Source organism: Mustela putorius, unplaced genomic scaffold (assembly GCF_011764305.1).
Source record: "Mustela putorius furo isolate JIRA1106 unplaced genomic scaffold, ASM1176430v1.1 tig00000594_pilon_pilon_pilon, whole genome shotgun sequence".
NCBI lineage: Eukaryota > Metazoa > Chordata > Mammalia > Carnivora > Mustelidae > Mustela > Mustela putorius.
The window spans coordinates 1436551-1462541 of NW_025421427.1; the positions used below are offsets into that span (position 1 = coordinate 1436551).

The window sequence follows — 25991 nt, forward strand, 5'->3', positions numbered from 1 at the left end:
ATTCCCAATACTTTTACTCCTGGGGGATGTCAAAAATTCAATGGCATTGGCTCTCCAGTTTCTGGTTATTTCATGCTCCTGGTTATAGACCAGCCCTGAGATGGAGAGTACAGATAGATCCTAAGCCTTTGAGGTTTCAGCTATATATTATATGTGTCCAAATATACTATATGCATACATTAATACATACATACATACCTTAAAATAATTATATACATAATACATTTTATATGTTATATTTTTATTTATATTGTATTTAATGGAACTAATGGAATAATCAGAAACTGGACAGTCCATATGACCTTCTCTATTTTTTGGTACCTCTTAGAATAAGAGAGTTAGAAAAATTAAAATTCCATATTCTTTTCAAATAAGTGGTATACAGATGATCATGACTGGGATAACCATTGGGAACCATACATGCTAACAGCATCCTTAACTCTATTCTGTGGCCTATATATAATTCTTCCAAAAGCTCAAAATGGAATGTAAAAATTATTAAGGTTATATATATATGGATGAGTCCATTGTGTGCTTGCTAAATTTTTTAATTTTACTGTTTTTAAAGACATGTGATTTAGGGGTGCCTGGGTGGCTCAGTGGGTGGCTCAGTGGGTTAAGTCCTCTGCCTTCTGCTCAGGTCATGATCCCAGGGTCCTGGGATCGAGCCCCCGCATCAGGCTCTCTGGAGCCTGTTCCCCACCAACCCTGCCTGCCTGTCTGCCTACTTGTGATTTCTGTCTGTCAGATAGATTAAAAAAAAAAAAAAAGACACGTTATTTAGATTGGACAAATCTGGTATGTTAACATTAAGAAGCTAGTGTCTTTTGTTGGCAGAGAAGAATGATGTTATTAAGCTTCAGGCAGAAAAGTGAGTTAGATCAAAAACAAAACAGAACAAAACAAAACAAAACTCTGGGTCCAGATTAAGGACTTTCAGGGGGAAAGGATGCCCTTAGCCTTTTGAAACACCACCTCCTGTTAAGTTGTCTCGAGGTTCCCTGAGTCAGGCAGGTGCACAGTGCTCTGAGAACTCCCTCCCAGAAACCCTAGATGGAGATTGTGGTCTCTATTCAAGAACCAAAAGTTGTCGAAGAGGAGTTGATTACAAGTTTTGAATTAATGGGTCCAAGACATCATACTGACTGAAAGTAAGAACGATCTCAGATGTCTGGACTCACAGTAACAGTAAAATAAAAAAGGGTGTGTGTGTGTGTGTGCACCAGAAAGCATGAAAGAAAGCATGTTTAAGTAGTGCTAATGCGAGAATTAAAATGAAACAAACAGAACCATTTAGCTGTCACTTGGAATGGATTCAGCATGTAAACTGGCAGAATTCATGATGCTAATCAATTGGAACCAGTCCTGGAATGGGCTGAATCAGACCTCTACGCTGTGTGTCTCATGACTCCTCTCTCCCCAGGTCTTGCACCTGTCTTTCTGAGGTCAGCATCCCATCCAGAGCAAGCGTCCGTCCTGGTTCTCTGGGAGTTCTGTGTGTACACAGGAAAGATCCACCTCCAGCAGCGTTATAGACCAAGCCTCAAAGAGCTTCCTGAGAAACTCACTGGTGCTCTCTGGTTCACTGAAACTTCATTTCAGGAGAGTAAATTTCATTGACAGTCACCACTGGGAACACAAAGTGATTTCGTAAGGAATTCTCAAATGCTGCTGTGTATCAGCTTCTGCCAAAGGCCTCCCCAGCCGTACCCACAACACTATGGTTACTAAGTAAATAAATAAATGTTTGCTTTCTTTTTGTCCAAAAGTTAACAACTCTCAAAATACGATCTGGGGACCCAAGCCTCTTTCCGAGACCTGTTTGGTGGGACTGTGAAGCTAACTGTATTTGTGTGATAATCCCAAAACTTAATTTTTGCACTGCTTTTCACTTGACAGTTATAGAGCAATTGATTGAAAGCAGAAACAAATACTGTGCAAGAATCCAGCTGTCTTCTATTAAACCAGATTATTTTTAAAAATATTTTTATTTATTTATTTGACAGACAGAGATCATTAGCAGGCAGAGAGAGAGGGGTGTAAGCAAGCGCACAGCGGGGAGCCTGATGCAGGGCTAGATCCCAGGACCCTGGGATCATGACCTGAGCCAAAGGCAGAGGCTTTAACCCACTGAGCCACCCAGGCGCCCCTCTATTAAACGAAATATTAGATACTTATGAAATGTAAAACCATGCCACTTCCTTCCCTAAATTTTTTTGATTTTGAAAAATATAGCTATTTTTCTTTTTTCTTTTTTTAAGGATTTATTTATTTGACAGATCACAAGTAGGCAGAGAGGCAGGCAGAGAGAGCAGAGGCTCAAGTGGGGCTCGATTCCAGGACCCTGGGATCACGACCCGAGCCCAAGGCAGAGACTTTAACCCACTGAGCTACCCAGAAGCCCCAGTTTTTTCATAATACATATATTGACAAAAAATTGGACTTGACCATATGAAAATCACAGTGAACAGAAATGCCACATGGGGACATGAAAGGGTGAGTGATGAACATGAAACAGGATCGATTTCCATCTTTGTGGGAACTTCACTAGGAAAGAGGTGGTGGAGAGCAGAGGATCTTGGTTTAGCCAGGATACATGCACAAGTAGTTAACAGTAGAAAAATTCAACCGAAGATGTAGAGCCTGAATTAGCAGTCCTCATCCATAACTGGTGGAAATAGATGATTAAGTTCTCATTTTCCTCTTTCTCCATCTTTACCCCAACACCATGACGTTGTTTTGTGCAAATGTAGTCCTAGAGTGAGGGAGAAACCAGTTACATACCTTCCATGGATGTTAAGGAGTAACTGAAAGGAAATGTGACTTGGGAAGATTCCTTTAAATCAATTTATGTGACTCACGGAGCATTCTACTGGGAAGGAAGATGGTGACTGAAAAATAGTGGAAAGACCTAAGGAAGATAAATGGAAGCCCTGCTGATAAGATTTTTAATGCAAGTTGAGAGACATTTTTCTTTTTCACCTTAATTTTCAGTTTTCTCATTGATTAACTCAATGGGTGGTTCTTAAAGTTAGAATTTGGATGGTAAATGAAATATGCACAATAAAACAATGTTTTAAAGTATTTTGAGACAGAACACAAGCAAGGGGAGAGGGACAGATGGAGAGGAGTGTTTTGCAGATCTGACCCCAGGACCTTGGGATCATGACCTGAGCCAAAGGCAGACACTGAACCGACTAAGTCACCCAGGCGTCTCTGCACAATAAATTTCTTTTGGAGTGCTTGATGTTTGTAGTATTAAAAAAAGAAAAGAAAAAAAGATCTTACTGAAAATACACAGGACCAGAAAGTACCTTTCACAAGTGAAGGGTGTACAAAAAAGCCTTCAGATGAAAATGTGCTTTTGCCTCTCCGTCAGAATTAAAAAAAAAAAAAAAAAAAAAAAAAAAAAGCCTTTGCAGCTGGTAGGCTCACTTGGCGCTGGTGTACTTGGTGACGGCCTTGGTGCCCTCGGACACGGCGTGCTTGGCCAGCTCCCCGGGCAGCAGCAGGCGCACGGCCGTCTGGATCTCCCTGGACGTGATGGTCGAGCGCTTGTTGTAGTGCGCCAGGCGGGACGCCTCGCCCGCGATGCGCTCGAAGATGTCGTTGACGAACGAGTTCATGATGCCCATGGCCTTGGACGAGATGCCGGTGTCGGGGTGCACCTGCTTCAGCACCTTGTACACGTACACCGAGTAGCTCTCCTTGCGGCTGCGCTTGCGCTTCTTGCCGTCCTTCTTCTGCGCCTTGGTCACCGCCTTCTTGGAGCCCTTCTTCGGGGCCGGCGCCGACTTGGTGGGCTCAGGTACCGCCAGAAACAACTGTCGAAGGCTTGAAAGTAACGCAGTGAGTGTGAGGCTCTAAGCGTCCTCCTTACTCACAGCTTCTTAGACCGGCTTTGGCAGAGTGGACAGTAACTAACACCCCTCTACCCCCTCCCCAACACCAAAAGCCCAAAGACTAAAGAAAAAAACAGGCTCTACCTGTCATCTTTACTCTGCTCCTTACACGGAGGTGATAAAACAAAACCAACGATTTGTAGTAAATACTGGGTAGCATCCTGTATCTAACCAATCAAAGAAAGAGTCTTTGGAAACCAGGACTCCATTGGTTTAAATGTAACTGTAATTTTATCCAATGGCACAGCTTTATTTTGGCGCCCAGTGAGGACTATAAGAGAGGAAACTTTCTCCTACTCTACTGACTAGTCATTGGCAATTTCCTGAAACCATGTCCGGACGCGGGAAGCAGGGCGGCAAGGCGCGCGCCAAGGCCAAGACGCGCTCGTCGCGGGCGGGTCTGCAGTTCCCGGTGGGCCGCGTGCACCGCCTGCTCCGCAAGGGCAACTACGCGGAGCGGGTCGGGGCCGGCGCGCCCGTGTACCTGGCGGCCGTGCTCGAGTACCTGACGGCCGAGATCCTGGAGCTGGCGGGCAACGCGGCGCGCGACAACAAGAAGACGCGCATCATCCCGCGCCACCTGCAGCTGGCCATCCGCAACGACGAGGAGCTCAACAAGCTGCTGGGCCGCGTCACCATCGCGCAGGGCGGCGTGCTGCCCAACATCCAGGCCGTGCTGCTGCCCAAGAAGACCGAGAGCCACCACAAGGCCAAGGGCAAGTGAGGTCTCATTTAGCTACAACCAAACCAAAAGGCTCTTTTCAGAGCCACTCACTATTTCTGGAGAAGAGCTGTTGCCGCAATTTAAAAACCCGGTCTGCCCCTTGGTAAGACGGCGGTGTGGTTGGTTGACCCGAATTCTGTCACTAAGAATCGAATCAAGCAAGGGTTAAAGTACTTTGCATGCAAGACCGGGGCCAGGGAGCGAGCCAATGGGGAGTTGCAGCGGGCTTTTTCAAAGAGCTAGACGTGGTGTATGTATGTATGGCACTTTGAGGTTTTTTTTTTTTTGGTAACAACCACGACTGCGTACAGCTGTTTTCAGAGAAATTTGGGTGGCTCTGAAAAGAGCCTTTGGGGTTTCGTTGCCTTTTTGAAGGCCAGCTTCCTACTTCTTTTTCGGAGCCGCTTTCTTTGCCTTGGCAGCCTTAGGCTTCGCTGCCTTGGGCTTTGCGGCTTTGGGTTTGGCTGCTTTCGGCTTCACCGCCTTGGGCTTAGCGGGGCTCTTGGCCGCTTTCTTGGGCTTTGCAGCCGCCTTGGCTTTCTTGGGGCTCTTGGCCACCTTTTTGACACCAGCGGCTGCAGGCTTCTTGGCTTTCTTGGGCGTCTTCTTCACCGCCTTCTTCGCCCCCGCAGCCTTCTTGGGCTTCTTAGGGGTGGTCCCGGCCGCCTTCTTGGGCTTGGCCGCGCCCGCCTTCTTGGGCTTGGGCTTGGCCTCGCCGGAGGCCGCCTTCTTGTTGAGCTTGAAGGAGCCCGAGGCGCCGGTGCCCTTGGTCTGCACCAGGGTGCCCTTGCTCACCAGGCTCTTGAGGCCCAGCTTGATGCGGCTGTTGTTCTTCTCCACGTCGTAGCCGGCGGCCGCCAGCGCCTTCTTGAGCGCAGCCAGGGAGAGGCCGTTGCGCTCCTTGGACGCGGCGACGGCCTTGGTGATGAGCTCGGACACCGGGGGGCCGGTGGCTTTGCGCTTCGCAGCGCCGCCGCCCGCGGCCTTCTTGGTGGTCTTCTTTTTGGCGGGTGACTTCTCCACCGGCGCCGGGGCCGGCGTCTCAGCGGGAGCGGTTTCCGACATGGCCGGGAGCAGAAACTGCTACGAAGAGAGAGACTGAAAATCCAAGCCGCAAGTCTGGCGATGCTGCGTGACTCCGGCCAGGGGCTTATATAAGCCGGGGCTGCTCTGTGATTGGTGGAGCGTCCAATCCACTGCCCTCAGGCAGCCGCCCTTCGCGGTTGGACTCCCAAAGTGTGTTTGTTCGTCCCCCAAATCTGATTAAATGCTGAAAATAATCATACAGAATCGGAGGCTTTGAAGCTCTCATGGAAGACAGCAGTCTCCACGTTCGCACACGGGTTTGTGTTTTCATAAATCGTGTGCAACAGAGGAAAGATATTTTTTAAAACTCTTTTCGGCTCGTCCCAGGAGTCCCCTGGCTTTAGGGCATCGTGCTAGTTCTCTGGAAGTTGCAATGACTTTCCGCTAAACATCAGGAGGACGTCTTTAAAAATGCTTTGTCCCTAGCTTCTGCTTTGGACTTTTGCAAGAGGAAAGACACGGTTCCCTGATTTGGGCATAAACATTGTTTCGAACTGTAGCAAATAGCATAGAGGCAGAGGGACGTAGACTGCATACCGCCCCAAATTAACCACCTAGATCTTACTTGGAAAACCAGTTCTGTCTCCTAGGAGTCTGCACGTGTGAATGTCTTCAGAGAGTGTCTTTTGCAGTTTGGGAAAGTTCAATAGCCAGAATGACGCCTGCTTTGCACCTGAAGCGGGAGGAATAGCTCTGACTTGAGGATCCAAAGATCTGGATTCAAATTCAAACTTGAATTTGATCTCCTTTTGATTGAGATTATTTCTCCTTTAGTAACAGGCAAATCCATTAAAGAAAATGGAAAAGCTGCTTTCACAGATAACCCAGACCTGCTGGAAGTACTCCAGGGTTTCCAGCAGTCCTCGAACACACGTCCCATGACATGGGACTCTGCCGGGTTTCCGAGGTGTTCTTCCGCACTCCCCAATTCAAACTCCTTATCCCCACCAACATATAAAAAAAGTGCACTGTCAGAAACACCCTCTTCTGTTACATGGGCATTACTGTGTGTTTGCAGTAGAGACCTGTACTTCAGGGATCCCGGCGGTTACGGATTCCTGAGGAAAGCAGATTAGGGACGGAGGGACTGCAAGTCAGAGAGGGTCCAAAGAATTCAGAAATACATTAACATCGAAGAGAACTGACCTGGTGACCATGAGGTTGGGATGCAGGGTGGTTAAGCTTGCTATTTCTTTGTGGGGAGGGTGGAGTGGGGATCGGATGGGATTTTGTGACGTGGCCTAGATTCTGATGTGGCCTGGATGATAAGTAAGGTCTAATGATTCGAATGTGTACTGCAGTCAACACTCACTGTGTTCCCAGTGAAGACCGGCAGGGAAGTTTAAAGTTGCGAGCGTATTTCTCTCCAAGGAGCTCCTGGAGTTGCAAGTGTAGCCAACTACGGCCATATCTGGACAGTGTCCTGTTCTGTGTGGCTCTCAAGCTAAGAGTAGTTTTTATATTTTATTAATTGTGTTAGGAAAAAGAAAGAGAGACCATATTTGGCCGGCAAAGCCCCAAATATTTGCTATTTGGCCATTTTGCTGTTTTGGACTCCTCCATATATGTGGTTTGGCATATTGCTACAAGTCTGCGTCTTTCAGAACAACGCAAATTGAGAACTAACAAAAGACCTTAACAAGGAAAATGTTTTAATCAACCACTTCCCACTATTTCAACCACAAAACTTTTAGAAGATTGGGGTGGAGGGGACCCCTTCACCACATGCTTAATGGGCAGGAGAGAGGTATAATAAGGGCTAACCTTCTTTGAGCATTCACTAAGTGCCAGGAACTAATCAAAGAGTGCTCTACGGTTTTGATTCATTTGCCTCGGTTTACAGCTACACAGGCTGGGACCCAGAGGAAAGAGGAGTCGTAACCTGGCAAACGGTTATATGGCTAGTAATTGGAGCTCTGAGGTTTGAACCTAGATCACCTGGCCTTGGCTCCATTATGATGGGAAAATCCTTCAAGGGGTGAGGAGAAAACAATCTGAAGCTCCTAAGAGGCAGCATCAGGTAGTCCCTACAACCAAGAGCCACTCAAGGATCTCTAAACTAATCTGTAGGAAGAGGTTCTGGCCCCTTGGGTCTTTGCCCTCAATCCCTGGGCCTTCCAAAAAGCTTTAGGAGCCAGTAGATGGGATAAGAACCTTTCTGAAAGGACAAATCTGAAAACAGGGGAAAGAATATAAAACCCAGATGGCAGAAAGCTCCAGAGAAAAATGGCTAACACCTGGAGTTAGGATTTGAAACCAAAAGAAGCAAAATGAGTCAATAATGTTCACATGTGAAAAGCATGAGATTTCAAAATCTTAAAATAATTGGAGAAAAGTAATACAGTGAAGTTCTGTTAGGAAACCCAGAATGTTACGTGTGAAAATCTGCAACATAACAGCTTTAAGACATCTCAGATTGAATACCCAGGCTTATTCTCTTCTTGAAAACAAAACAAAAAACAGGGACAACTCAGCTTCAGACTGAGAACGTTTTTAAAACAAGTGGGCAAATACTTTAGATTTTGAGAGCTATGGGCAGCTCATTCTACGGACAACCTGCAGGTCGGCATCTAGGTCATTGCTGGCCCATTTTCTGCTCAGTTAAGAGCATACACCAAGCCCAGCAGCATACTCTTGACAAACATTACATTACACTTAAAGAGTGGGAAAGCTAACCCCACTTTTGGCCCTCCCGGTTTTGTTGTTTCACATGACAGGAAAACGAGTAAGGGGCACGTTTCTGAAGTGAAAACGGGGATCATTTGGCAAAAGTTTTCATTGCCAATTGCACAATAATCCACAGGAACCTGAACTCAAGTCTCCGACAACTTGAGCGTCTTCCTTCCGTCCCCTCCTGCGGTCCAGGTTTAATTTCTAAAAACGTCTGAATCACCTTTAAGATGCTCATCCAGAAAGCAACACTTCCCAGGCGCAGTACCAACAGGGAAAGCCCGCACTTAGGTTTACGGACCAGAGCCACATTCTCCAATCCTCAATTTAACTCTCGAGCCTACCAGCCCTTCCTCAAAACATATCCGAGCTTTCAAGGGGCTATCAAATTTTCGAACGTTAACAGCTCCTTTGGGGGACAATGGAGGGGCTCTGAAAAGAGCCTTTGGGTTTAAAGTTGGCAGAAATCAGGACATGAAAAAATTACGCCCTCTCGCCGCGGATGCGGCGCGCCAGCTGGATGTCCTTGGGCATGATGGTGACGCGCTTGGCGTGGATGGCGCACAGGTTGGTGTCCTCGAAGAGCCCCACCAGGTAGGCCTCGCACGCCTCCTGCAGCGCCATGACGGCCGAGCTCTGGAAGCGCAGGTCGGTCTTGAAGTCCTGCGCGATCTCGCGCACCAGCCGCTGGAACGGCAGCTTGCGGATCAGCAGCTCGGTGGACTTCTGGTAGCGCCGGATCTCGCGCAGGGCCACCGTGCCGGGCCGGTAGCGGTGCGGCTTCTTCACGCCGCCCGTGGCCGGCGCGCTCTTGCGGGCCGCCTTGGTGGCCAGCTGCTTGCGCGGGGCCTTGCCGCCGGTGGACTTGCGCGCCGTCTGCTTCGTGCGAGCCATGGCGAAGACCAGGTAACAACTCAGAACTGTGAGAAGGAGACGCCGCGGTCCCCTATTTATAGCGACCCCCGGCGTCCTGATTGGACAGGAGCCTCCTGCCCCTCCCCGCGCAGAGATTGGTTCTTGGTTCCAGGAAGCATTTTCCCGCCTGCCGCTTAGGTCTCTAGGATAATAGACAAAGAAAATGTGACTTTTTAAAAAAGCCTCCAGGATGCATCAAAATTAATCGGAAAGTGCCTTCCTTCCACTCTTAAATAAAAGGTCTTGTGACTGAATTGATATATTGTTTATTGAAAATTAAAGGGGACAGCCGAAAACATGGGAGGCCTTGACCTTATTTGAAATTCTAGCCACAATGTTCTCTGGCAGGACGTTCAAAAAAAAAAAAAAGCTTCAGAATCACTCAGCTTCTGCCAGCAAAGACTGGCCAGCTGTACCTTATAGAGAATAAATGGTACATCAGCTCGGCTTTCAGCACGACTGTTGAATAGTGGACACGGGGGTGGGGGGGGATGTACTTTCTGGATATGGTGGCACCGGGAAGCCGTTACAATCTGAGACACTTGCAGCTTTCACATTTTAAATACACTCCCGTAGACCACGTGCTTATGGAACTCAGGGTTAGGAAGTCTGATATGAATATTTCTACAGTCTACAGCGCTTTAGCAGATTTCGTGGGCGGCCCTGAAAAGGGCCTTTTGGATGAGAAGTACGGCGGGGGAGATCGGCTTTAGCCCCCGAAGCCGTAGAGAGTGCGGCCCTGGCGCTTGAGCGCGTAGACCACGTCCATGGCCGTGACCGTCTTGCGCTTGGCGTGCTCCGTGTAGGTGACGGCGTCGCGGATCACGTTCTCCAGGAACACCTTGAGCACCCCGCGGGTCTCCTCGTAGATGAGGCCGGAGATGCGCTTGACGCCGCCGCGCCGGGCCAGCCGCCGGATGGCGGGCTTGGTGATGCCTTGGATGTTGTCGCGCAGCACCTTGCGGTGGCGCTTGGCGCCGCCCTTGCCCAGGCCCTTCCCGCCCTTGCCGCGACCAGACATGACTACAAAAGGATCAGGCACAACAGCCCTCCGCTCGGGGTGGCGGCCTATATAGTCGTTTGTCGGACCTGTTTGGGAACAGCGCAGGCTAGTGGTATCCGCTCAGGGAAGTCCCGAGCCAGAGGCCGGCCCACACTTTCAGGACCGAAGCGAAGGGCGGTGTTTAAACTCGTCCGCTGAAACCCGACGCTTCCTGGAAAGTTTCCTCCGCGCGGCGCCTGCCCCCGGCCGGAGGGTTGTCGTGTTTCGGGGCCGAGCCTTGCTGGATTTCGGTCTCTGAGCTTTGCTCGCAGCAGTGACTTGCAGCTGCCGGCATCGAGTGGTCCCCCTCCAGCGCAGCGACTGCAGTCCGCGGGGCATTTACGCAGCTGTGTCGCGTGCAGCGACCTCAGCACCCCGGTGACTGCTGCTTAGATTAGCGCCGCCTGGTCCCCGCTTCAGGGTGCGGGCAGCCTCACCTTTCTTCAGTTCGCTTCTCTAGCCTCTGCATTTCACTCACTCGGTCGTCTTTCCTTTTCCTCCATCCCAGTCACGTATTTTGGGGAGAACTGACCACTCTTTATCTGTGCTAGAAACACTTAAGGTTTCTGAATGTGTTTGAGGAGGAGGGTCCTTGGAGAGCCGAGGAGCGGGAGACCATGCCTTTCAGAGCTGCCTTCACCGCGCACCCCCAATCCTTTGTTGAACTGGGAAATCGGCTGCACCCAGATACCCTCTGCCTTTAGTTTACAGATAAGATGTAGGATGAAAAGACAAGAACGACTTTATCCCAGGAAAACAACAACTTGGAAAGAAGAGTTGGTTTCCATGGCTGGGGCTGTTTGGAATGACCTCCCTCCGGCGCTGGCTCGCCCTCCAGCTACCGTCAGATTTACACTGTTTCACAGGTGTGTGATTATTCACCCCTTGAACAAATACCTACTTTTAATCCAGAAATCAGCTACCAAAATATGTAAATTCGGTAATTGCTGTAAGCCGAAAACTACATGCTCCCGCTCTATGAGTCAATCCATTTCTTACTGAGCTTCTAGTCCGGCCTGTTTTTTTTTTTTTAATCCTTGTTTAAAAAGGGAATCTGAATGCTTCATACTGAAGATCTCAGACCTGTCTCTGTTGGCGGGATAATTGCCGTCTTTCTCTTGCAACTAACCGAGAACCAGGCAGCTTTCTGTTTCCTTATGTAGGAGCTGTTCTTGAAAATGGTACTTTAAGACCAACCTTTCCAAGACAAAGTCTTGAAACACTGAGAAAAGTTATGGATGTTCCTTTACCAGGTGAAGGGAAGATACTCTGAAAGATCGGGAATTTGATTTCATTGCATTTGCCTGGGCTGTGCCCTGAACATGCACGCACATGTATGTTTCCAAAGATGTCGTGCTGTGTTAGATTAGATAAGTTCCTCATTCTTTTCTCCCACTTGCATGCAGGGAACAAACAGACTGCCTGCAGATTTTTTAAGCTTAAAAAAGTTTAGGATTCTCATTTCATTTAAATTAAACTAACTAATAAAACTATTAAAATTCTTTTTTGGGGGGAGGGGTCAACATAGGATAATGCTGATTGACATGAACTGTCCAATAATTTCTTGGTGAATAATTGGGAAAAATAGAGTTTTTTTCCCCCCTTCTCACATTATGAAGAGATATTTTCCAAATGTTGACTGTTTCAAATCCTATGAGATTCCCTTCCCCCTTAATTAGATGAATAAATGAGATGTACTTGCCCTTCCGATGTTCTGAAAGTTGCTTACTGACCCACACTTATGTAGTTGACAATTTTTAATGTTCTTAGTTCCAAATGTTGGGCTCAATCCTTTTCAATATTCTATTTTCAACTTAATTTGCCACATACTCATTTCCTTGACACCTGATTTTGTTTCGTTTTGGTTAAGGCTTTGGAATTGGCTGGTAGGTTGACATATCTTTTACTTTCTTATTGTTGTTCTTCATTCAAAATTAGTTTACTTACTAAGTTGATTAGTCTCTCTCCTGAGTCTCATTTCTCCTGTACCCCACATGCATCCACATTCACATAAAACATGCACATCTAGACACTAATTCAAAACACCACTAGCTTTTTGGAGTTTTTTCCTTTCCATGAACTTACACTCTCAAATCTTTTCTTCTATTTTGTAGTGTTTTACCCTTCCACATATATTTAGCCTTTTATCAGCTCAGAATCTTAAATATGAGACCTGGAAGCAGGGAGATTTCCCGTCCCTGCCCCCCGCCTATGAGCAATTATCATCTCTGCCCTCATCCATAAAGCTTCCTTCAGCTCCTCATACCTCCATGTGCTGCTATTAAGACCAACCGAAGAAATCTAAGGATATTGCACTGTCCTCCCTGGCCTCTTCATCTTCCCCTATCCTCTTTCTGAGGGGCACTAAGCCATAGTCTTGTCTGCTCATGGCTTGAAAAATGATTCACAAAACTCTTATCAGAGAAAACACTTTCTTCTGAAATTCTCAACTCAAATGTATGCTCTAGTACACAAGGCATTTCATGCCTGGCAGTCATTCCTTTTTTTTTTTTTTTTTTTTTTAATCTAATACCCTCCCTTGTTTCTGCAATTTCTTACTCTCATGTCATCAGTGATGATCTATATTGTTTTCTAAGCTGGCCTTAATTTAGCTAGTATGCCTAGTTAATGTATCAAACAATGTTGCCAGAAACTTGCATTCATCTCACCTTACTAATATCTCCAGGCTTGGTTATTGAGAACAAGAAAATCAAGGTGAAGGTGAGGGCCCCTTGTTTAGGGGTCCCCGGGGCCCTCCTGGCTTCAAAACAAGGGGTAGAGGCTAAGAACACAGTTCCTAAGCTCCTACTCTTTGAAAGTGAACGTGTTGCGTATGTCCATTTAAAATTTGTATGTTAAAGCCTAATCCCTGATGGAATGGTAATTGGAGGTGGGAATATTCAGAGGTGCTTGGGTCCTAAGTGTGGAGACCTCCTGATGGTGCGGATGCCTCTGTAACAGAGACCCCAGCGATTCATTGTGTGAGGACACGGTAAGATGACCACCTGTGAACCAGGACGTGAGTTTTCACTAGACACTGAATTTGACAAAGCCGTGATCTTGGACTTCCAGCCTCTAAAACGATGAGAAATAAATTTCTGTTGTTTATAAGCCATGCTGTCTGTGGTATTCTGTTACAGCAGCCCGAGCAGACCAAAACTCTGGTGTCTGTAAATCATGTTTATAAAATACTCAGACGTGGTGCCTTTGGTTTTGGTCGTTATTCCGAGTTAGTCGTAAGTAAAGCTTGATTTTACCAATCTGATGTGTGTTCCCCGGTATTGCATTATTTTAATTTGGAGGTATCTGATTACCAAGTGAAGATTAAAAATTCTTTATGTAATTGCCAGCCATCCAACTCTCTCTATTTATTTAAAGATTTAACTTATTTATTTGACAGAGAGAGAAAGAGCACAAGCAGGGTGAGAAGCAGGCTCCCCTCTGAGCAGGGAGCCCAATGTGGGACTCGATCCCAGGACCCTGAAATCATGACTTGAGCTGAAGGCAGATGCTTAACTGACTGAGCCACCCAGCTGTCCCTTAAGCTTCATTTCTAATAAAATTTTGGTTACTTTTCTTCTCTTGTTTGATATCCTCTCAGGGCTTCTATCCTTTAGAGGGTCATGGGGGTGGGCCATTCTAGAATACATCTGTTCTCATCTAATTTTTCAACATCTTCCCTACCCCCTAAACAGAAATAGTTTCTGTGTTCCAAGTACTGTCCAGAACTGGAAGACAAGTTTTGAAACTTCACCTTGTGAGACAGAGACTAAGAGAAATCTTCCAAGAAATGAGATTGGCCATTAGCAGAAATGCCATGACTTGCTAATGTGTGACTGATCAGATTGGACTGTTTACCAAATCTCAACCAATGACAAGGGGGACTTACTCCTGAATCTCATCTCATCAGAGTATTTGGGTATATTTCTTCAATGTTACAAGAGAGATACCGAACTGAGATTCTGAGATGAAATTAAGTTTCCTGAGTATTTATTGTGCACCTAATACCTTCTCTGGGGTCCTCTCCTACATGTTCATATATTACCACATTTAATCTTTAATGGAATCTCTTGTGGAAATAAAGTATCCATTTCATCATAATGAAAATGGCATCTCAAACAACATGATCTAAGTGACCGCTAGTCTCTATTGGTGTGGGAGCTGGAGAAAGGAGAGTCACAGAATCAGAGTTTATAATGGTTTCCCTAACAAGTGCATCTGACCATTCGACATGGCACCTCAGTTTTCCAAAAGAGGGAGAGAGAGAAAGTGCTAGTGAGAGAGCGAGGATTCGGTTGTTGTCTCTAGCCCAGCCGGCGTTAAGTAGCTAGAGGTGGCCACACCAGGTGCATGCCTTCAGAGCAGCCCTGTGAGCCACCAAAGATACCATCTTCCCTCACCTAGCAGCACAAAGCTGGTCTCTAGCAGCAGAAGAAAACCCTGTGGCTAATGGGACAAGGACTAAGGCAAGTTCTGGAGAGTCTGGACATCCCAATGGTGAGGGGCAGAGCTGTGAGATGTGCTTGCCTCATCTAGACTAGTGCAGTCCATCCGGTGAGTCTTCATGGACTGTTGGAGAAGGTCTTGTTTCGTATCATATGGGCCTCTCTGCAGGACTGCCTGAATGTACCCCCAACAGGGCAACCAGGGTCCCCCAAAGTCAGTGGCCTGAGAGAGAGCAGGAAACACCCCCTCCTGTGACCCACCTCGGAAGTACCTCCCCGTCACTGTGACTTCATGCCATCAGCTCTGCCTGATTCACTAGAAGCCACTACCTAGAGCCAGCCCCAATTCAGAGGGAGAGGAATTGGGCTCCATTCTTTGAAGGTAAGAGTAGCAAAGGATTTTTGACCTTGTCCTAAAACCACCTTTTCTATGTCCAAACCCAGACTTCAACTAGAATAGAAAATGATCCACAGATTCCCAGTCCCCATGGATGTCCTTTCTGAGGAGCTGGAGAATGTGGCAACCTAGCTTCTGCCCTGACCTTTTCACTTCAAGGAAAACGGACTTTCCTGCCCCTAGCTTTTTGTTTCATTTTGTTTTAAACTAATTCTCCTTTATTTTCTTACAGCCGCTGGAGGCTTCTCCGGATCCTCTTCTATCCTAGGGTTTATTGAAAGAATCCTACACATATCAGTGAGCTGTATGTTGGAAAAGATAAACCTAGAGCTACTGAGGGTGTAGTGATGGGCCTGAAACCCCAGCTGTGGCCAATTCCACATAAAAAGAGGAATGTAGAGCTACTTGGGAAGCTGTCAAGTTTTGTCTGATTGTTGTTGTCAGTGTTTTCTCTGCTAACCATGGGAATCAAAACAGCAGTGACAGGGCCCCCCAGGTGGCTCAGTTGGTTAAGCAACCATCTTCGGCTCAGGTCATGATCCTGGAGTCCCAGGACCGAGTGCCACATTAGGCTCCCTGCTGAGCAGGGAGTCTGCCTCCCCCGCTGACCTCTCCCCTCTCATGCTCTCTCTCTCAAATAAATAAATAAAATCTTTAAAAAAACAAAAACAAACAAAAGATTTAAAACAAAACAAAAAGCATCTAGAGTGAAGGGAGTAATGTGCTTGGTGACCACCTATAGTTGAGTGGGAGCTATCTAGGTCTAAAAACAGCAGGGGCGCCTGGGTGGCTCAGTGGGTTAAGCCTCTGCCTTCGGCTCAGGTCATGATCTCAGGGTCCTGGCACCGAGCCCCACATCTGGCTCTCTGCTCGGCAGGGAGCCTGCTTCCTCCTCTCTCTCTGCTAGCCTCTCTGTTTACTTGTGATCTCTCTCTGTCAAATAAATAAATAAAAATTAAAAAAAAAAAAAAAAAAAAGAAAAAGAAACCCAGCAGATTCCCCATACATTCATTCAACTAGAGTTTAACAAGCACCTGCTGTGTATCAGGCCTTTACTCTTCTACAGACACGACAGTAAACAGAATGAGAAAAAACTTGGCCTTAGGACACGTGTGTTCTAAAGGAAGAGAGTGGGGCTAAATTTGACTTTTAGAACTTAGGTTCACACGAGATTTGAGGGGAACACTTCTGTAGCGTCCTGTAAGGGGTAAAGGTCAAGTGGACTAGGGGCTATGACCACCCCAAATAGTCTCACTTTGGCTTCTCCCCCAGGGAAGTCACCATCATGTCAGGGGATTGTCGTCAGGCCTGAGCAACTGGAAACCAATGTCGAACAAGAACCAGGGGCCCAATTTGCTGAGTTTATAGTATCTTACCTTAGAATGGGTGTGAAAGAGAATAAACATTTCAGAGCTTTATCATGGACAGTTACTAGATGTCAGTGCTAAACACCAAAAAAGTCAATTGTCATGAGAAAAGCGATCGGAACACAGCTCATTTTCTTGGTGAACGGAGCCAGGCCTGCAGCCCAGTTCCAGCGGGGCTGGAACAGTGAGTGCCAATGAGAAAATCCTGCTAGATCCTCTGCAAAACACCAGCATTGTCGGACTTTAACCTGGAGGAACAGACCACCTCCTAGGAACCGGGACAGATCCAGCCAGCCAACTTTGCAGAACGCACAACGCATAATGTATGACGGGTTCTTCCTCAGCCTGTGGATACAAGGGGAACATGATTGCACAACGCTGCTCCCAGATTGCTTACACCAGAGGCGGGGGTGGACACACCAGGACCTATGCTCTGACCCTTCCATGGTGGTCAAAGTTCTTTTCCTGTTGAGTGTTTGCATCTTATTTCTGTACATCTGGATTAAGGGACCGAGAAGGGAGTCTGCGTAGGGACACTGAAGCCTTTAAACATTTACTGCCTGTTAAGCAACAGCTTCCTTAAGTAGCGGTAAGCACAGATGAAGGCTCCCCAACAGCCACTGATTTTGCAGAAAGGGAAGGAGATGCCGTAGTTGCTAGAACGTTAAGGCATCCCTATTCCTCTTCCCTTATCTCTCCCCCGAAGTTCAGACTTAAGGCTGACACCCAACCCAATAGCACAACAGCCACTCTCAGTGAAAACGGGAAGTGGCTCTGAAAAGAGCCTTTGGGAGGGAGAAAGCAAACGCGCTCGCTCGCACAAGCTTCGGAAGGACAGATTAGGCCCTCTCGCCGCGGATGCGGCGCGCCAGCTGGATGTCCTTGGGCATGATGGTGACGCGCTTGGCGTGGATGGCGCACAGGTTGGTGTCCTCGAAGAGCCCCACCAGGTAGGCCTCGCACGCCTCCTGCAGCGCCATGACGGCCGAGCTCTGGAAGCGCAGGTCGGTCTTGAAGTCCTGCGCGATCTCGCGCACCAGCCGCTGGAACGGCAGCTTGCGGATCAGCAGCTCGGTGGACTTCTGGTAGCGCCGGATCTCGCGCAGGGCCACCGTGCCGGGCCGGTAGCGGTGCGGCTTCTTCACGCCGCCCGTGGCCGGCGCGCTCTTGCGGGCCGCCTTGGTGGCCAGCTGCTTGCGCGGGGCCTTGCCGCCGGTCGACTTGCGCGCCGTCTGCTTCGTGCGAGCCATGGCCAGACACTGGAGCTGCGAAAGGTAGCGACTGCTGAGTTGGTGCCGGGACCAGACTTTATACCCATGATCCCATCCTGATTGGCCAAGTCTGTCGAGAGAGTAACGTGATTGGTTCTCAAGCCAATCTTCATTTGACTGCTAGGATCTCCGAAACGGTTTTGATTTCCAAGCTATTAGTTTTATTTTTATGTCCTATTTTTACAGGATAAGATTATAGCTGTACTTCATCCTAAGTTTACTGTTCTCAACCAAAACGTTAAGATTCCACCAGTGAAAGAGAATTGGACCTAGAATCTGTGCAAGTCAGCACCTAAAGTGTCCTTAAAAATGCATTTATTATTTCACCCCTTTGTCCCTTTAAACAGAACATGGGGAAAATCATATCAGAATGTGTTGGTTAGTCTTAGAAAAGTTGTGTTTCCTAACAGCATCATTCAGATCTCCTGCTGATTGTACAGACCCAGAACAGGCACTTTTAAAAAATACTACGGGCACAGCGGCCGCCTGGAACGCCAAAACTTGACTTTGCCCCGCGTGGTGCGGGGAAGGAAGCCTGATATGAGTTAGACTAAACGCCAGCGAGCGGTTATCTGACATCATTCACTCACTTTCGGATGCAATCAAGGGGCTGATTGGATTACTTTTGTAAATCTTGGTGAATTTAATTGGCAGGTGTGGAGTGCTAAGATTCACATTGACCAGTAATTTGTTCTTCTTTAGGAGTACCTCTGAAGTGTTAGGAACCTTTTCGTTGACCAATGAACCTCCACCTTCTGCTGGTGATAACGACCCAGAAACAAAAACAAAAAACAGGTTAAGTGTATTTGTTGGGACAGAAGTTTACAAATTGCCCATAACAGTGTTGGGGCGGGGGGCAAATAAAGATAGTTTAGTGGTTTAACAAATTAAAACTATGCATTGTAAGCATTTATCAGAATTGACCAAATCAAACGGGAGACCAGTTATTTCGTGTTCTTCATTTAGGTTACTTTTAAGTTTCAGAAATAAGTGTTCGTTCAGTTCTTTCTCGGAAATGGTGGGTGGCTCTTAAAAGAGCCTTTGGTCTCAGAGACTTCCAGACCTTACTTGCCCTTGGCCTTGTGGTGGCTCTCGGTCTTCTTGGGCAGCAGCACGGCCTGGATGTTGGGCAGCACGCCGCCCTGCGCGATGGTGACGCGGCCCAGCAGCTTGTTGAGCTCCTCGTCGTTGCGGATGGCCAGCTGCAGGTGGCGCGGGATGATGCGCGTCTTCTTGTTGTCGCGCGCCGCGTTGCCCGCCAGCTCCAGGATCTCGGCCGTCAGGTACTCGAGCACGGCCGCCAGGTACACGGGCGCGCCGGCCCCGACCCGCTCCGCGTAGTTGCCCTTGCGGAGCAGGCGGTGCACGCGGCCCACCGGGAACTGCAGACCCGCCCGCGACGAGCGCGTCTTGGCCTTGGCGCGCGCCTTGCCGCCCTGCTTCCCGCGTCCGGACATCCCGAGGTCAAAAGCGCCACTAGCAAATGCAGCGAGGGAGGGGCAAGGACAGTAGCTTTTATAACCGTTCTAGGGCGCGAAAAACAAGGTTTAGCGTTGCTTAAGGAGGCACTTTCATCTCAACCAATGGAAATGCGACCCTGGGATCCGTGCGTTCTGATTGGGCAGCACGAATGCCCGAATTCGGGGGCGATAGTCACCAATCAGAAAGGAGTGTAGCTCACACCGTATTTGCATAAGGGCTTCTATATAAGACGGGCAAGTGGCGCTTTGCTCGCTGTTACTTTCTCTTGTCCCCTGAGCGCGTTCCGATTGTCTCCAGCATGCCTGAACCCGCCAAGTCCGCTCCGGCCCCGAAGAAGGGCTCCAAGAAGGCGGTGACCAAGGCGCAGAAGAAGGACGGCAAGAAGCGCAAGCGCAGCCGCAAGGAGAGCTACTCGGTGTACGTGTACAAGGTGCTGAAGCAGGTGCACCCCGACACCGGCATCTCGTCCAAGGCCATGGGCATCATGAACTCGTTCGTCAACGACATCTTCGAGCGCATCGCGGGCGAGGCGTCCCGCCTGGCGCACTACAACAAGCGCTCGACCATCACGTCCAGGGAGATCCAGACGGCCGTGCGCCTGCTGCTGCCCGGGGAGCTGGCCAAGCACGCCGTGTCCGAGGGCACCAAGGCCGTCACCAAGTACACCAGCTCCAAGTGAGCTTGCCAAGTAAGCGTCCGGTCATTCAACCCCAAAGGCTCTTTTCAGAGCCATCCACCCTCCGAGAAAAGAGCTGGCGCACTTTGCCTGCCGTCTAGCTGTCTTTTTAGAAGTGTCGGGAGCTAGGTTGGGAGGAGACCGGTGGGAAGAAAAGGAAGAAGCTGGGTAAGCACCTAGGCTCTCACTATCTTGCTAATCTATTGTGGGTTCTTTGAAGCCCTTTGCAAGGAGGCAAAAGCCGGAATTTCGCCTTAGGTTACACTATAGTGAAGCTCCTGTCCTAAGGCCTTGCGGGTTGGCGGCCGACTTCGCCCATAAGCTACCGTAATTGGAGAGGAGTTCCCTAATTTCATCGTGTTCCTGAACTCCGCATCCTTATCCCCTCTTTTTCTTTGCTCTTTCCAACATTGAATTTTCCCTCGGGAGACCCTCACCTGCGGGTTAGGACGCGCTGCCCTCTGCTGCCATCTTGTGGCCGAGAGCGGAGGCAGAGCTCCAAGGCCTTGCTCTTTTCCAGACGCAACTGAAATGCTTTCTTCCTAAATTCAACTTCCCAAGGACAACCGTGAGTCTCGGTAGAATTACTATTTCTGTCACCCTTTAACCACTGGATTTAAGTTTCTCCAACAGTCCAACGTGCACATGACAGAGCGGGAGAACCAGAAAGCGCACGCGGAAGTGCTGAGGACTGACTTGTCAAAGATGAAAAACGAACAAACAACTCAGCAACCTGAAACAAAAACAAAACAAAAGCCCGTTCTCTACTTCTAGTCCTCAAAATAGAAATACTTTAGTATTTCCTGTAAACCTAAACATCTGACAGAACACCCATGATTCTGGTGGGCTGCTCTTTGAAGACATACGTCAGGATTTAGGAATATGGTTACACGTAAGGAAGCTGCACTTTCTTTACAGAACAGGTCAGTATGAACTTGGTGGCCTTGGTTATTTTGTAGGTCCTATGCCCTTTTAAATAATAAAGTCTGGCTCTTGCTCTTTTTGCAGGTAGAATTTTTCTTTCCAAATGTTTCTTAGTCCTCTGACACCTCTGACTAACCAAGTTTAAACATCCTATTAAAATGCTTGCATTCTTTTCGGGTGTTGCCACAACAAAATACCATTTATTTGGGTGGTTTAAACACACTTATTTTCTCAGGGTTCTGGGGCTACAAGTCCAAGATCAAGGTGTGAGCTGGCTTGGCTTCCCTCCTGTGCATGCACCTGAGTCCTCATGTGGCCTTTCTCTATTTGCACACCTCTCAAGTCTCTCCCTTTTCTTGTAAGAACGTAGTCCTGTTGGATTAGGACCCTCCTTGTGACTTCATATAACCCTCACTACCTCTCAAAGCTCGTGTATCCAAATACAGCTGCACTGGGGTTATGGCTCAAATATGTGAATTTTGAGAGAACACCCTTCATAAAGCACGTAAAGCCATTTTCCATGCTTTGCTCTCATCTTCTATTCTGTCCTTCATAAAATATCTACACTTAGCTTAAGTTACAGCTAAAGAGACGGCTGTGCTGTCCTCCAAACCAGAGGTTTATTTTAAAGATTTTATTTGACAGAGAGACAGCAAGAGATGGAACACAAGCATGGGGAGTGGGAGAGGGAGAAGCAAGCTTAAGCTCCAGTTGGAGGTCTCTAGGCATTAAGGGAGATTTCTGTGTCCATGACAAGCTGTCCCATGTCCTTCCCCTGCCACCAAAGCACAGGGCCCATGCCTAGACCTCTCCACCTTCTCAAATCCTACCCTGGAAAGAATCTGTTCACTTGACAGCTCTGGGTAGAGACCAGTCATGTACCCATTAGGTATCCACCAGCTACTTTGTGCCATTTAAGTAAATGGATAAGAAGTGAGCTAAAAGAAAAATTTTAAAATTCTTTAAGCTATTACAGTAATGAAAAATAAGTGGTGAAAGGCACTGGGAGTATTGTGGATTTAATAGTTACCTGGATAAGTAAGCCCGTTCCTCTAAATCATGTGATGTTTGTCCTACTGTGCAGTATTCTCCTCTACCTACTTTTTTTGGTCCAGACTCAACATTTTCTCCATTTTCTTTTGGTGACTGTCCCCGTCTCTCCTGTCTCATCATGAAGGAAAGGATAGAGACTGTAGAGGCCACAAGAATCAAGAATCTTCCCTTCCTACTATGACTCCCTTCTGCAAATGGCCCATCCTTGCTTCCGGACCCCCCCCCCCATGTCTTTCTCTTTTAGCCCTTTATGTTCTACTGTCTATTTAAATGAGACATAGACTGTCACATTATGTCTAAATCAACTATCCAGTAAAGCACTGATTTTATGTTATTTTTTTTACTTTACTTTCACGCACATGAAGGAAATAAGAACCAAATTGTCTTCTGATTGAACAAAGAAATATCACGAAGGTAAAGGTCTTGAAGGAAAAAAAGGGGGTTCCAGTCAGTATCTTATGACCAGGGCAACACATTTTTAAAGAGAAAGACACCAGAAACCAATATTGAACTGTATGTTCCCTAGGCCAAATTTAAATTTAAATAAATAAATAAATAGAAAAGACAACCATCTGCAGACTTAGAATTTAAATGTGACTTTCAGAGGTCATAGTCACAATCTGAAGTCATTCGACATCTTTGCAAATCCTTCATCAGAAAGATCAGTGGCAAGGTCCGCTTGATGAAGCCCTACAAGCTTTCTCTCTCTGCGGCTGCTGAGAAGGGATTTCTCTCTCCTGCACTAGAAAAGGTGTTTAGAAGGCTAAGTGCTGGCATTCCACGACCTGGTACCTACCGATAAAAGCAGGCCTGAGAATGAAACATTGACATGGAGCAGTAAAAAGGGAAGAGGGGATTATTAAGAGGTGTGAGCTGTCGGAACAGATCACCCGCAAATTGCAAGTGGACGAAGGGGATAGGAGTGCAGCCTCTCACTGGTGCCTGTGGGGCCACGAGGTAGCCTCCAGGTTTTGGGATCTGTGGAGGGGCACGTCTTTGATCGCCTTTAAATCATTTTTAGGCTATTTTATGAGCTGACAGAGATAGAATGTAAGTTGTAGATAATAATAAGGTACCAATGATTCCAGGTGAGGAATGTGGAAAGGAAGGTGGGGAAAAGTGAGCTGGTCTCAGTCTTGTCTTCCTCCGAAGCTCATCAAATGGCCACTCACGCAAGGAGCTTCCGGGCCTCTCTCTGAAATTCTGTGGTTTGGAAATCTCAGTAGCCAGCATCCATACAGGACTTTGATCCAAAGTCACCTGGTGAGGACCCCAAGTGAGGATGAAGACTGGGGAATCAGGAGGCTCCAGTTCTACCCACCACTCATCCTAGCTGCAAATGCCGCTCCTTGCAAATAAAAATTATTAACAACATAAAGGGGAGAGATGCACATCAAATTCATGTAGAGTTGCCCTGAGAAAGAAAACTAGGATTGGAGCTGATGTTTAAAAGAGTACTTCAGTTTCTGTGTGCTTTTCTTTTTCTTTAAAAATTAGGTTTCTAGTGACTAAATCATTATGTTAAATAATAGATCAATTTTGTGTAGTCATTTTTGTATTATTCCAATAATTTTTTAAAATGTAAAAGAAGATGGAGTAAACTGTCCAATACTGATGTTTGCTGCATTAGAAATTGCAGTTTTTGACATATTTACCAAATCACCAGCACCTAAGATGGGCCAGGTAGTGTTCTAGATATCACAGTGCCCCCAGTGGCAAAACAGACCAAAACAAACAAACAACAAAAACAAACAATAAACCAACCAAACAACAAAAACCTCTTCTCTTGTGAATTTAAGCTCACGGGGGTGGGGAATATATAGTATAAAAGATACTGTCTACCAGGTAGTGGTAAGTGCTGAGGAGGAAAACAGAGCCTGGATGCGGAGGTGACGGACACTGTTAGGAAAGTTGCTATTTTAAATTTTAAATTTTCCAAACTGGGTGAATCCCTGGGGTATTTGGTTCTTTTGATCTCTAAACTTACAGTCTTGTTTACAACCCGGCAGCCAAGCTGATGGGTTAAAATCAATTCTCTGCTCCCGACAGAGGGCACCTGACATTGCTTGTTAGAGACTTCTGATTAGTGGGTTATTTTCGTCCAAAAGTTACTAAAGCTTCAGTTAGAGACCGACGGAAGATAGGATTTTAAAGCTGTGTTGTAAATGTATCCAATGTGGCGGGAGGGGGGGAGGGCGGAGGGCGAGCCGGGTGGGGGCTAAAAAAGAAAGTGAAAAAGGTTAGCCACTTAGCAGAGGATGGTTTCGATCCATCGACCTCTGGGTTATGGGCCCAGCACGCTTCCGCTGCGCCACTCTGCTAGGCACACACAAGCTCCCTTCGGTAATCCTTTTACAGTTTCCTCCAAAGGCTGCGACCTTTATCCAAAGAAATATATATATATTTTTTTTTCTCCAAAGTCTACATACCAGTGTTACCCAGGCTTCCAACAAAAGAGGAGTCCAGAGCACACAGACTCCACGTATTCTGAAAGCGGAAAATCTGATGTTCCAGTCGGGGAAACAGCGGTCGCCAGCCTGCTACACAGACCGCAGCAGAAGGGACTCTGCGTCTCGTCTCCCATGGATGAGCTGCCTCAGAAACCGAAAGTGGAAGGAATCCTACTACTACACGGGGGTCGTTTCAAAATGATGAAAGGATTGGAAGGAAAAAGCCTTGCATTGGCCGGGAATCGAACCCGGGCCTCCCGCGTGGCAGGCGAGAATTCTACCACTGAACCACCAATGCCTGGTACCTAAGGGTTTACGCTGGAGCTAGAAAACGTCGAGCCCGCTGATTTTCTCGCTACTGCTCACACACTTTACCTTTCTTTCTTTATCCCGTTGTCTGCTCTTACCGGCTAGAACCTTGTAATGCCCCTTCTTCCCCACTTTTCAGGAAAACCTCACTTTCGTGACCAATCCCGCGACCCGGAGGCCGGCCGAGAGGGGGTGACGCGCCCAGCACCCGCCCTCTGCTGGCCGCCTCGGAGAAAAGCAAGGCAGGCGGCGAGGAAGGCCTCGGTTGCCATGGTTATCCAGGGGGCACCGGAAACTCCTCGCAGTCAGAGCGAGCGCAGACAGGTCTCAAAGAAGGGTAATTTCAAAACAAACAAACCAAGGTACAGTTATAACTAACTCTCCTACGAATATAAAAATGAAGTATTTTTTTAGCCCCTTAATGAATGAAGTAAGTGATCAGCTCTTACTACCAGGTCAGAGGAGAATTCAGAGGGATGCCATGGATAGATCAGGGATGTTGACGTGAACGCGTGCACGGAGCACAACTGGCTTTTCCGCGATGGGAACGGGCGGGGGGGAGCGTCCATGTCCCATCAGGAGACACAAATAATTTGCATGTCTAGTGACACGGACTGTTCTCTACTGCTGTCGGCTGCCTACAATTTACAGCTGCAAAGTATCTCCCACGGGGCCAGGATCAGACGGAACGGAAAGGTGTGCTGCAATTTTCCTGTGAAGCACAGATTTTCCTAGTCTGTTTCTTTTTCAGGGCAGTAGGCAAAGTCTGAGGACAAACATAAGGGCCAAACTCAGAAGTTAAACAACCTTTAAAATCTCACCACTGCCGGGGGGCCGTGACCCGGGCTGAAGGAGTCGCTCAACCGACCGAGTATGACCGAGTTTCTGAAGGACCATGCTGCTCATTCATTCATTCCCACCCCTACCCTCCAAGACCCACAGCCTCCCCTGTAGTTGGTGCTTAGGGGCTCAGCTTAGCCTGAGGGCTTGGGGGCAAAGAGATCAAGTGTAACTGAAGTGTAACTGGGCACAGATAACCCCGAGTTCCTTAACATCATGCACAACACTTGAGCTGCCTGTCTCTCTCTCTCTCTCTCTCTCTCTCTCACACACACACACACACACACACACACACACACACACACACCATCTGTTCCTACTCCAGCTGCATTCACCATGCTCCAACCGTGAAGAGTCACGCAATTCCTCTGAAGCCCCCGAGGGCAAGCCCAGACCAAGTGTTTAGTGTCTCTCCCTTGCGGCGCCCAAGCCAGCCTC

The 25991-nt window shown here is 47.6% G+C and overlaps 7 protein-coding genes and 2 non-coding genes across 9 annotated transcripts; 2 read left to right on the top strand and 7 right to left on the bottom strand.

The window, feature by feature from the left end:
* Positions 1-3418: 3418 nt before the first annotated feature.
* LOC123392673 (histone H2B type 1-M-like) lies at positions 3419-4062 on the bottom strand. Its single transcript, XM_045082306.1, has 2 exons — positions 4012-4062; positions 3419-3863 (listed from the first exon to the last, which is right to left on the bottom strand). The coding sequence occupies exons 1-2, from the start codon at positions 4060-4062 to the stop codon at positions 3432-3434; spliced, it is 483 nt and encodes a 160-aa protein (XP_044938241.1). The 3' UTR covers positions 3419-3431.
* Positions 4063-4199: 137 nt separating this feature from the next.
* LOC123392651 (histone H2A type 1-E) lies at positions 4200-4676 on the top strand. The gene has a single exon (XM_045082269.1). The coding sequence runs from the start codon at positions 4234-4236 to the stop codon at positions 4624-4626; it is 393 nt and encodes a 130-aa protein (XP_044938204.1). The 5' UTR covers positions 4200-4233; the 3' UTR covers positions 4627-4676.
* Positions 4677-4992: 316 nt separating this feature from the next.
* Positions 4993-5763, bottom strand: H1-5 (H1.5 linker histone, cluster member). Its single transcript, XM_004781526.3, has one exon. It carries the CDS (start codon positions 5689-5691, stop codon positions 5011-5013), a length of 681 nt encoding a protein of 226 aa, XP_004781583.2. The 5' UTR covers positions 5692-5763; the 3' UTR covers positions 4993-5010.
* Positions 5764-8806: 3043 nt separating this feature from the next.
* On the bottom strand, positions 8807-17837 carry LOC123392674. Its single transcript, XM_045082307.1, has 3 exons — positions 17390-17837; positions 10012-10386; positions 8807-9494 (listed from the first exon to the last, which is right to left on the bottom strand). Exons 1-3 carry the CDS (start codon positions 17796-17798, stop codon positions 8866-8868), a joined length of 1413 nt encoding a protein of 470 aa, XP_044938242.1. The 5' UTR covers positions 17799-17837; the 3' UTR covers positions 8807-8865.
* LOC123392666 (histone H4) lies at positions 9951-10336 on the bottom strand. Its single transcript, XM_045082293.1, has one exon. The coding sequence runs from the start codon at positions 10316-10318 to the stop codon at positions 10007-10009; it is 312 nt and encodes a 103-aa protein (XP_044938228.1). The 5' UTR covers positions 10319-10336; the 3' UTR covers positions 9951-10006.
* Positions 17838-18599: 762 nt separating the features above from the next.
* LOC123392641 (histone H2A type 1-E) lies at positions 18600-19307 on the bottom strand. Its single transcript, XM_045082235.1, has one exon. It carries the CDS (start codon positions 19274-19276, stop codon positions 18884-18886), a length of 393 nt encoding a protein of 130 aa, XP_044938170.1. The 5' UTR covers positions 19277-19307; the 3' UTR covers positions 18600-18883.
* A 259-nt stretch (positions 19308-19566) lies between these two features.
* LOC123392642 (histone H2B type 1-C/E/F/G/I) lies at positions 19567-20987 on the top strand. The gene has a single exon (XM_045082236.1). It carries the CDS (start codon positions 19600-19602, stop codon positions 19978-19980), a length of 381 nt encoding a protein of 126 aa, XP_044938171.1. The 5' UTR covers positions 19567-19599; the 3' UTR covers positions 19981-20987.
* A 3216-nt stretch (positions 20988-24203) lies between these two features.
* TRNAM-CAU lies at positions 24204-24275 on the bottom strand. The gene has a single exon. It is a non-coding gene; the product is annotated as a tRNA-Met (tRNA).
* Positions 24276-24631: 356 nt separating this feature from the next.
* On the bottom strand, positions 24632-24702 carry TRNAG-GCC. The gene has a single exon. It is a non-coding gene; the product is annotated as a tRNA-Gly (tRNA).
* Between the last annotated feature and the right edge of the window lie 1289 nt (positions 24703-25991).

What these genes read in the sequence shown, in the direction of transcription:
- LOC123392641 (XM_045082235.1), bottom strand. Translation starts at nt 19,276, where the DNA reads ATGTCCGGACGCGGGAAGCAGGGCGGCAAGGCGCGCGCCAAGGCCAAG.
- LOC123392651 (XM_045082269.1), top strand. Translation starts at nt 4,234, where the DNA reads ATGTCCGGACGCGGGAAGCAGGGCGGCAAGGCGCGCGCCAAGGCCAAG.
- LOC123392673 (XM_045082306.1), bottom strand. Translation starts at nt 4,062, where the DNA reads ATGCTACCCAGTATTTACTACAAATCGTTGGTTTTGTTTTATCACCTC. An exon ending in TTTTGTTTTATCACCTCCGT is followed by an intron (nt 3,864 to 4,011) that starts GTAAGGAGCAGA and finishes GAGGACGCTTAG; the next exon opens with AGCCTCACACTCACTGCGTT.
- LOC123392666 (XM_045082293.1), bottom strand. Translation starts at nt 10,318, where the DNA reads ATGTCTGGTCGCGGCAAGGGCGGGAAGGGCCTGGGCAAGGGCGGCGCC.
- LOC123392642 (XM_045082236.1), top strand. Translation starts at nt 19,600, where the DNA reads ATGCCTGAACCCGCCAAGTCCGCTCCGGCCCCGAAGAAGGGCTCCAAG.
- LOC123392674 (XM_045082307.1), bottom strand. Translation starts at nt 17,798, where the DNA reads ATGGCTCGCACGAAGCAGACGGCGCGCAAGTCGACCGGCGGCAAGGCC. An exon ending in CATCCGCGGCGAGAGGGCCT is followed by an intron (nt 10,387 to 17,389) that starts AATCTGTCCTTC and finishes GTTCCCAAACAG; the next exon opens with GTCCGACAAACGACTATATA. An exon ending in CACTCTCTACGGCTTCGGGG is followed by an intron (nt 9,495 to 10,011) that starts GCTAAAGCCGAT and finishes CCGATTAATTTT; the next exon opens with GATGCATCCTGGAGGCTTTT.
- H1-5 (XM_004781526.3), bottom strand. Translation starts at nt 5,691, where the DNA reads ATGTCGGAAACCGCTCCCGCTGAGACGCCGGCCCCGGCGCCGGTGGAG.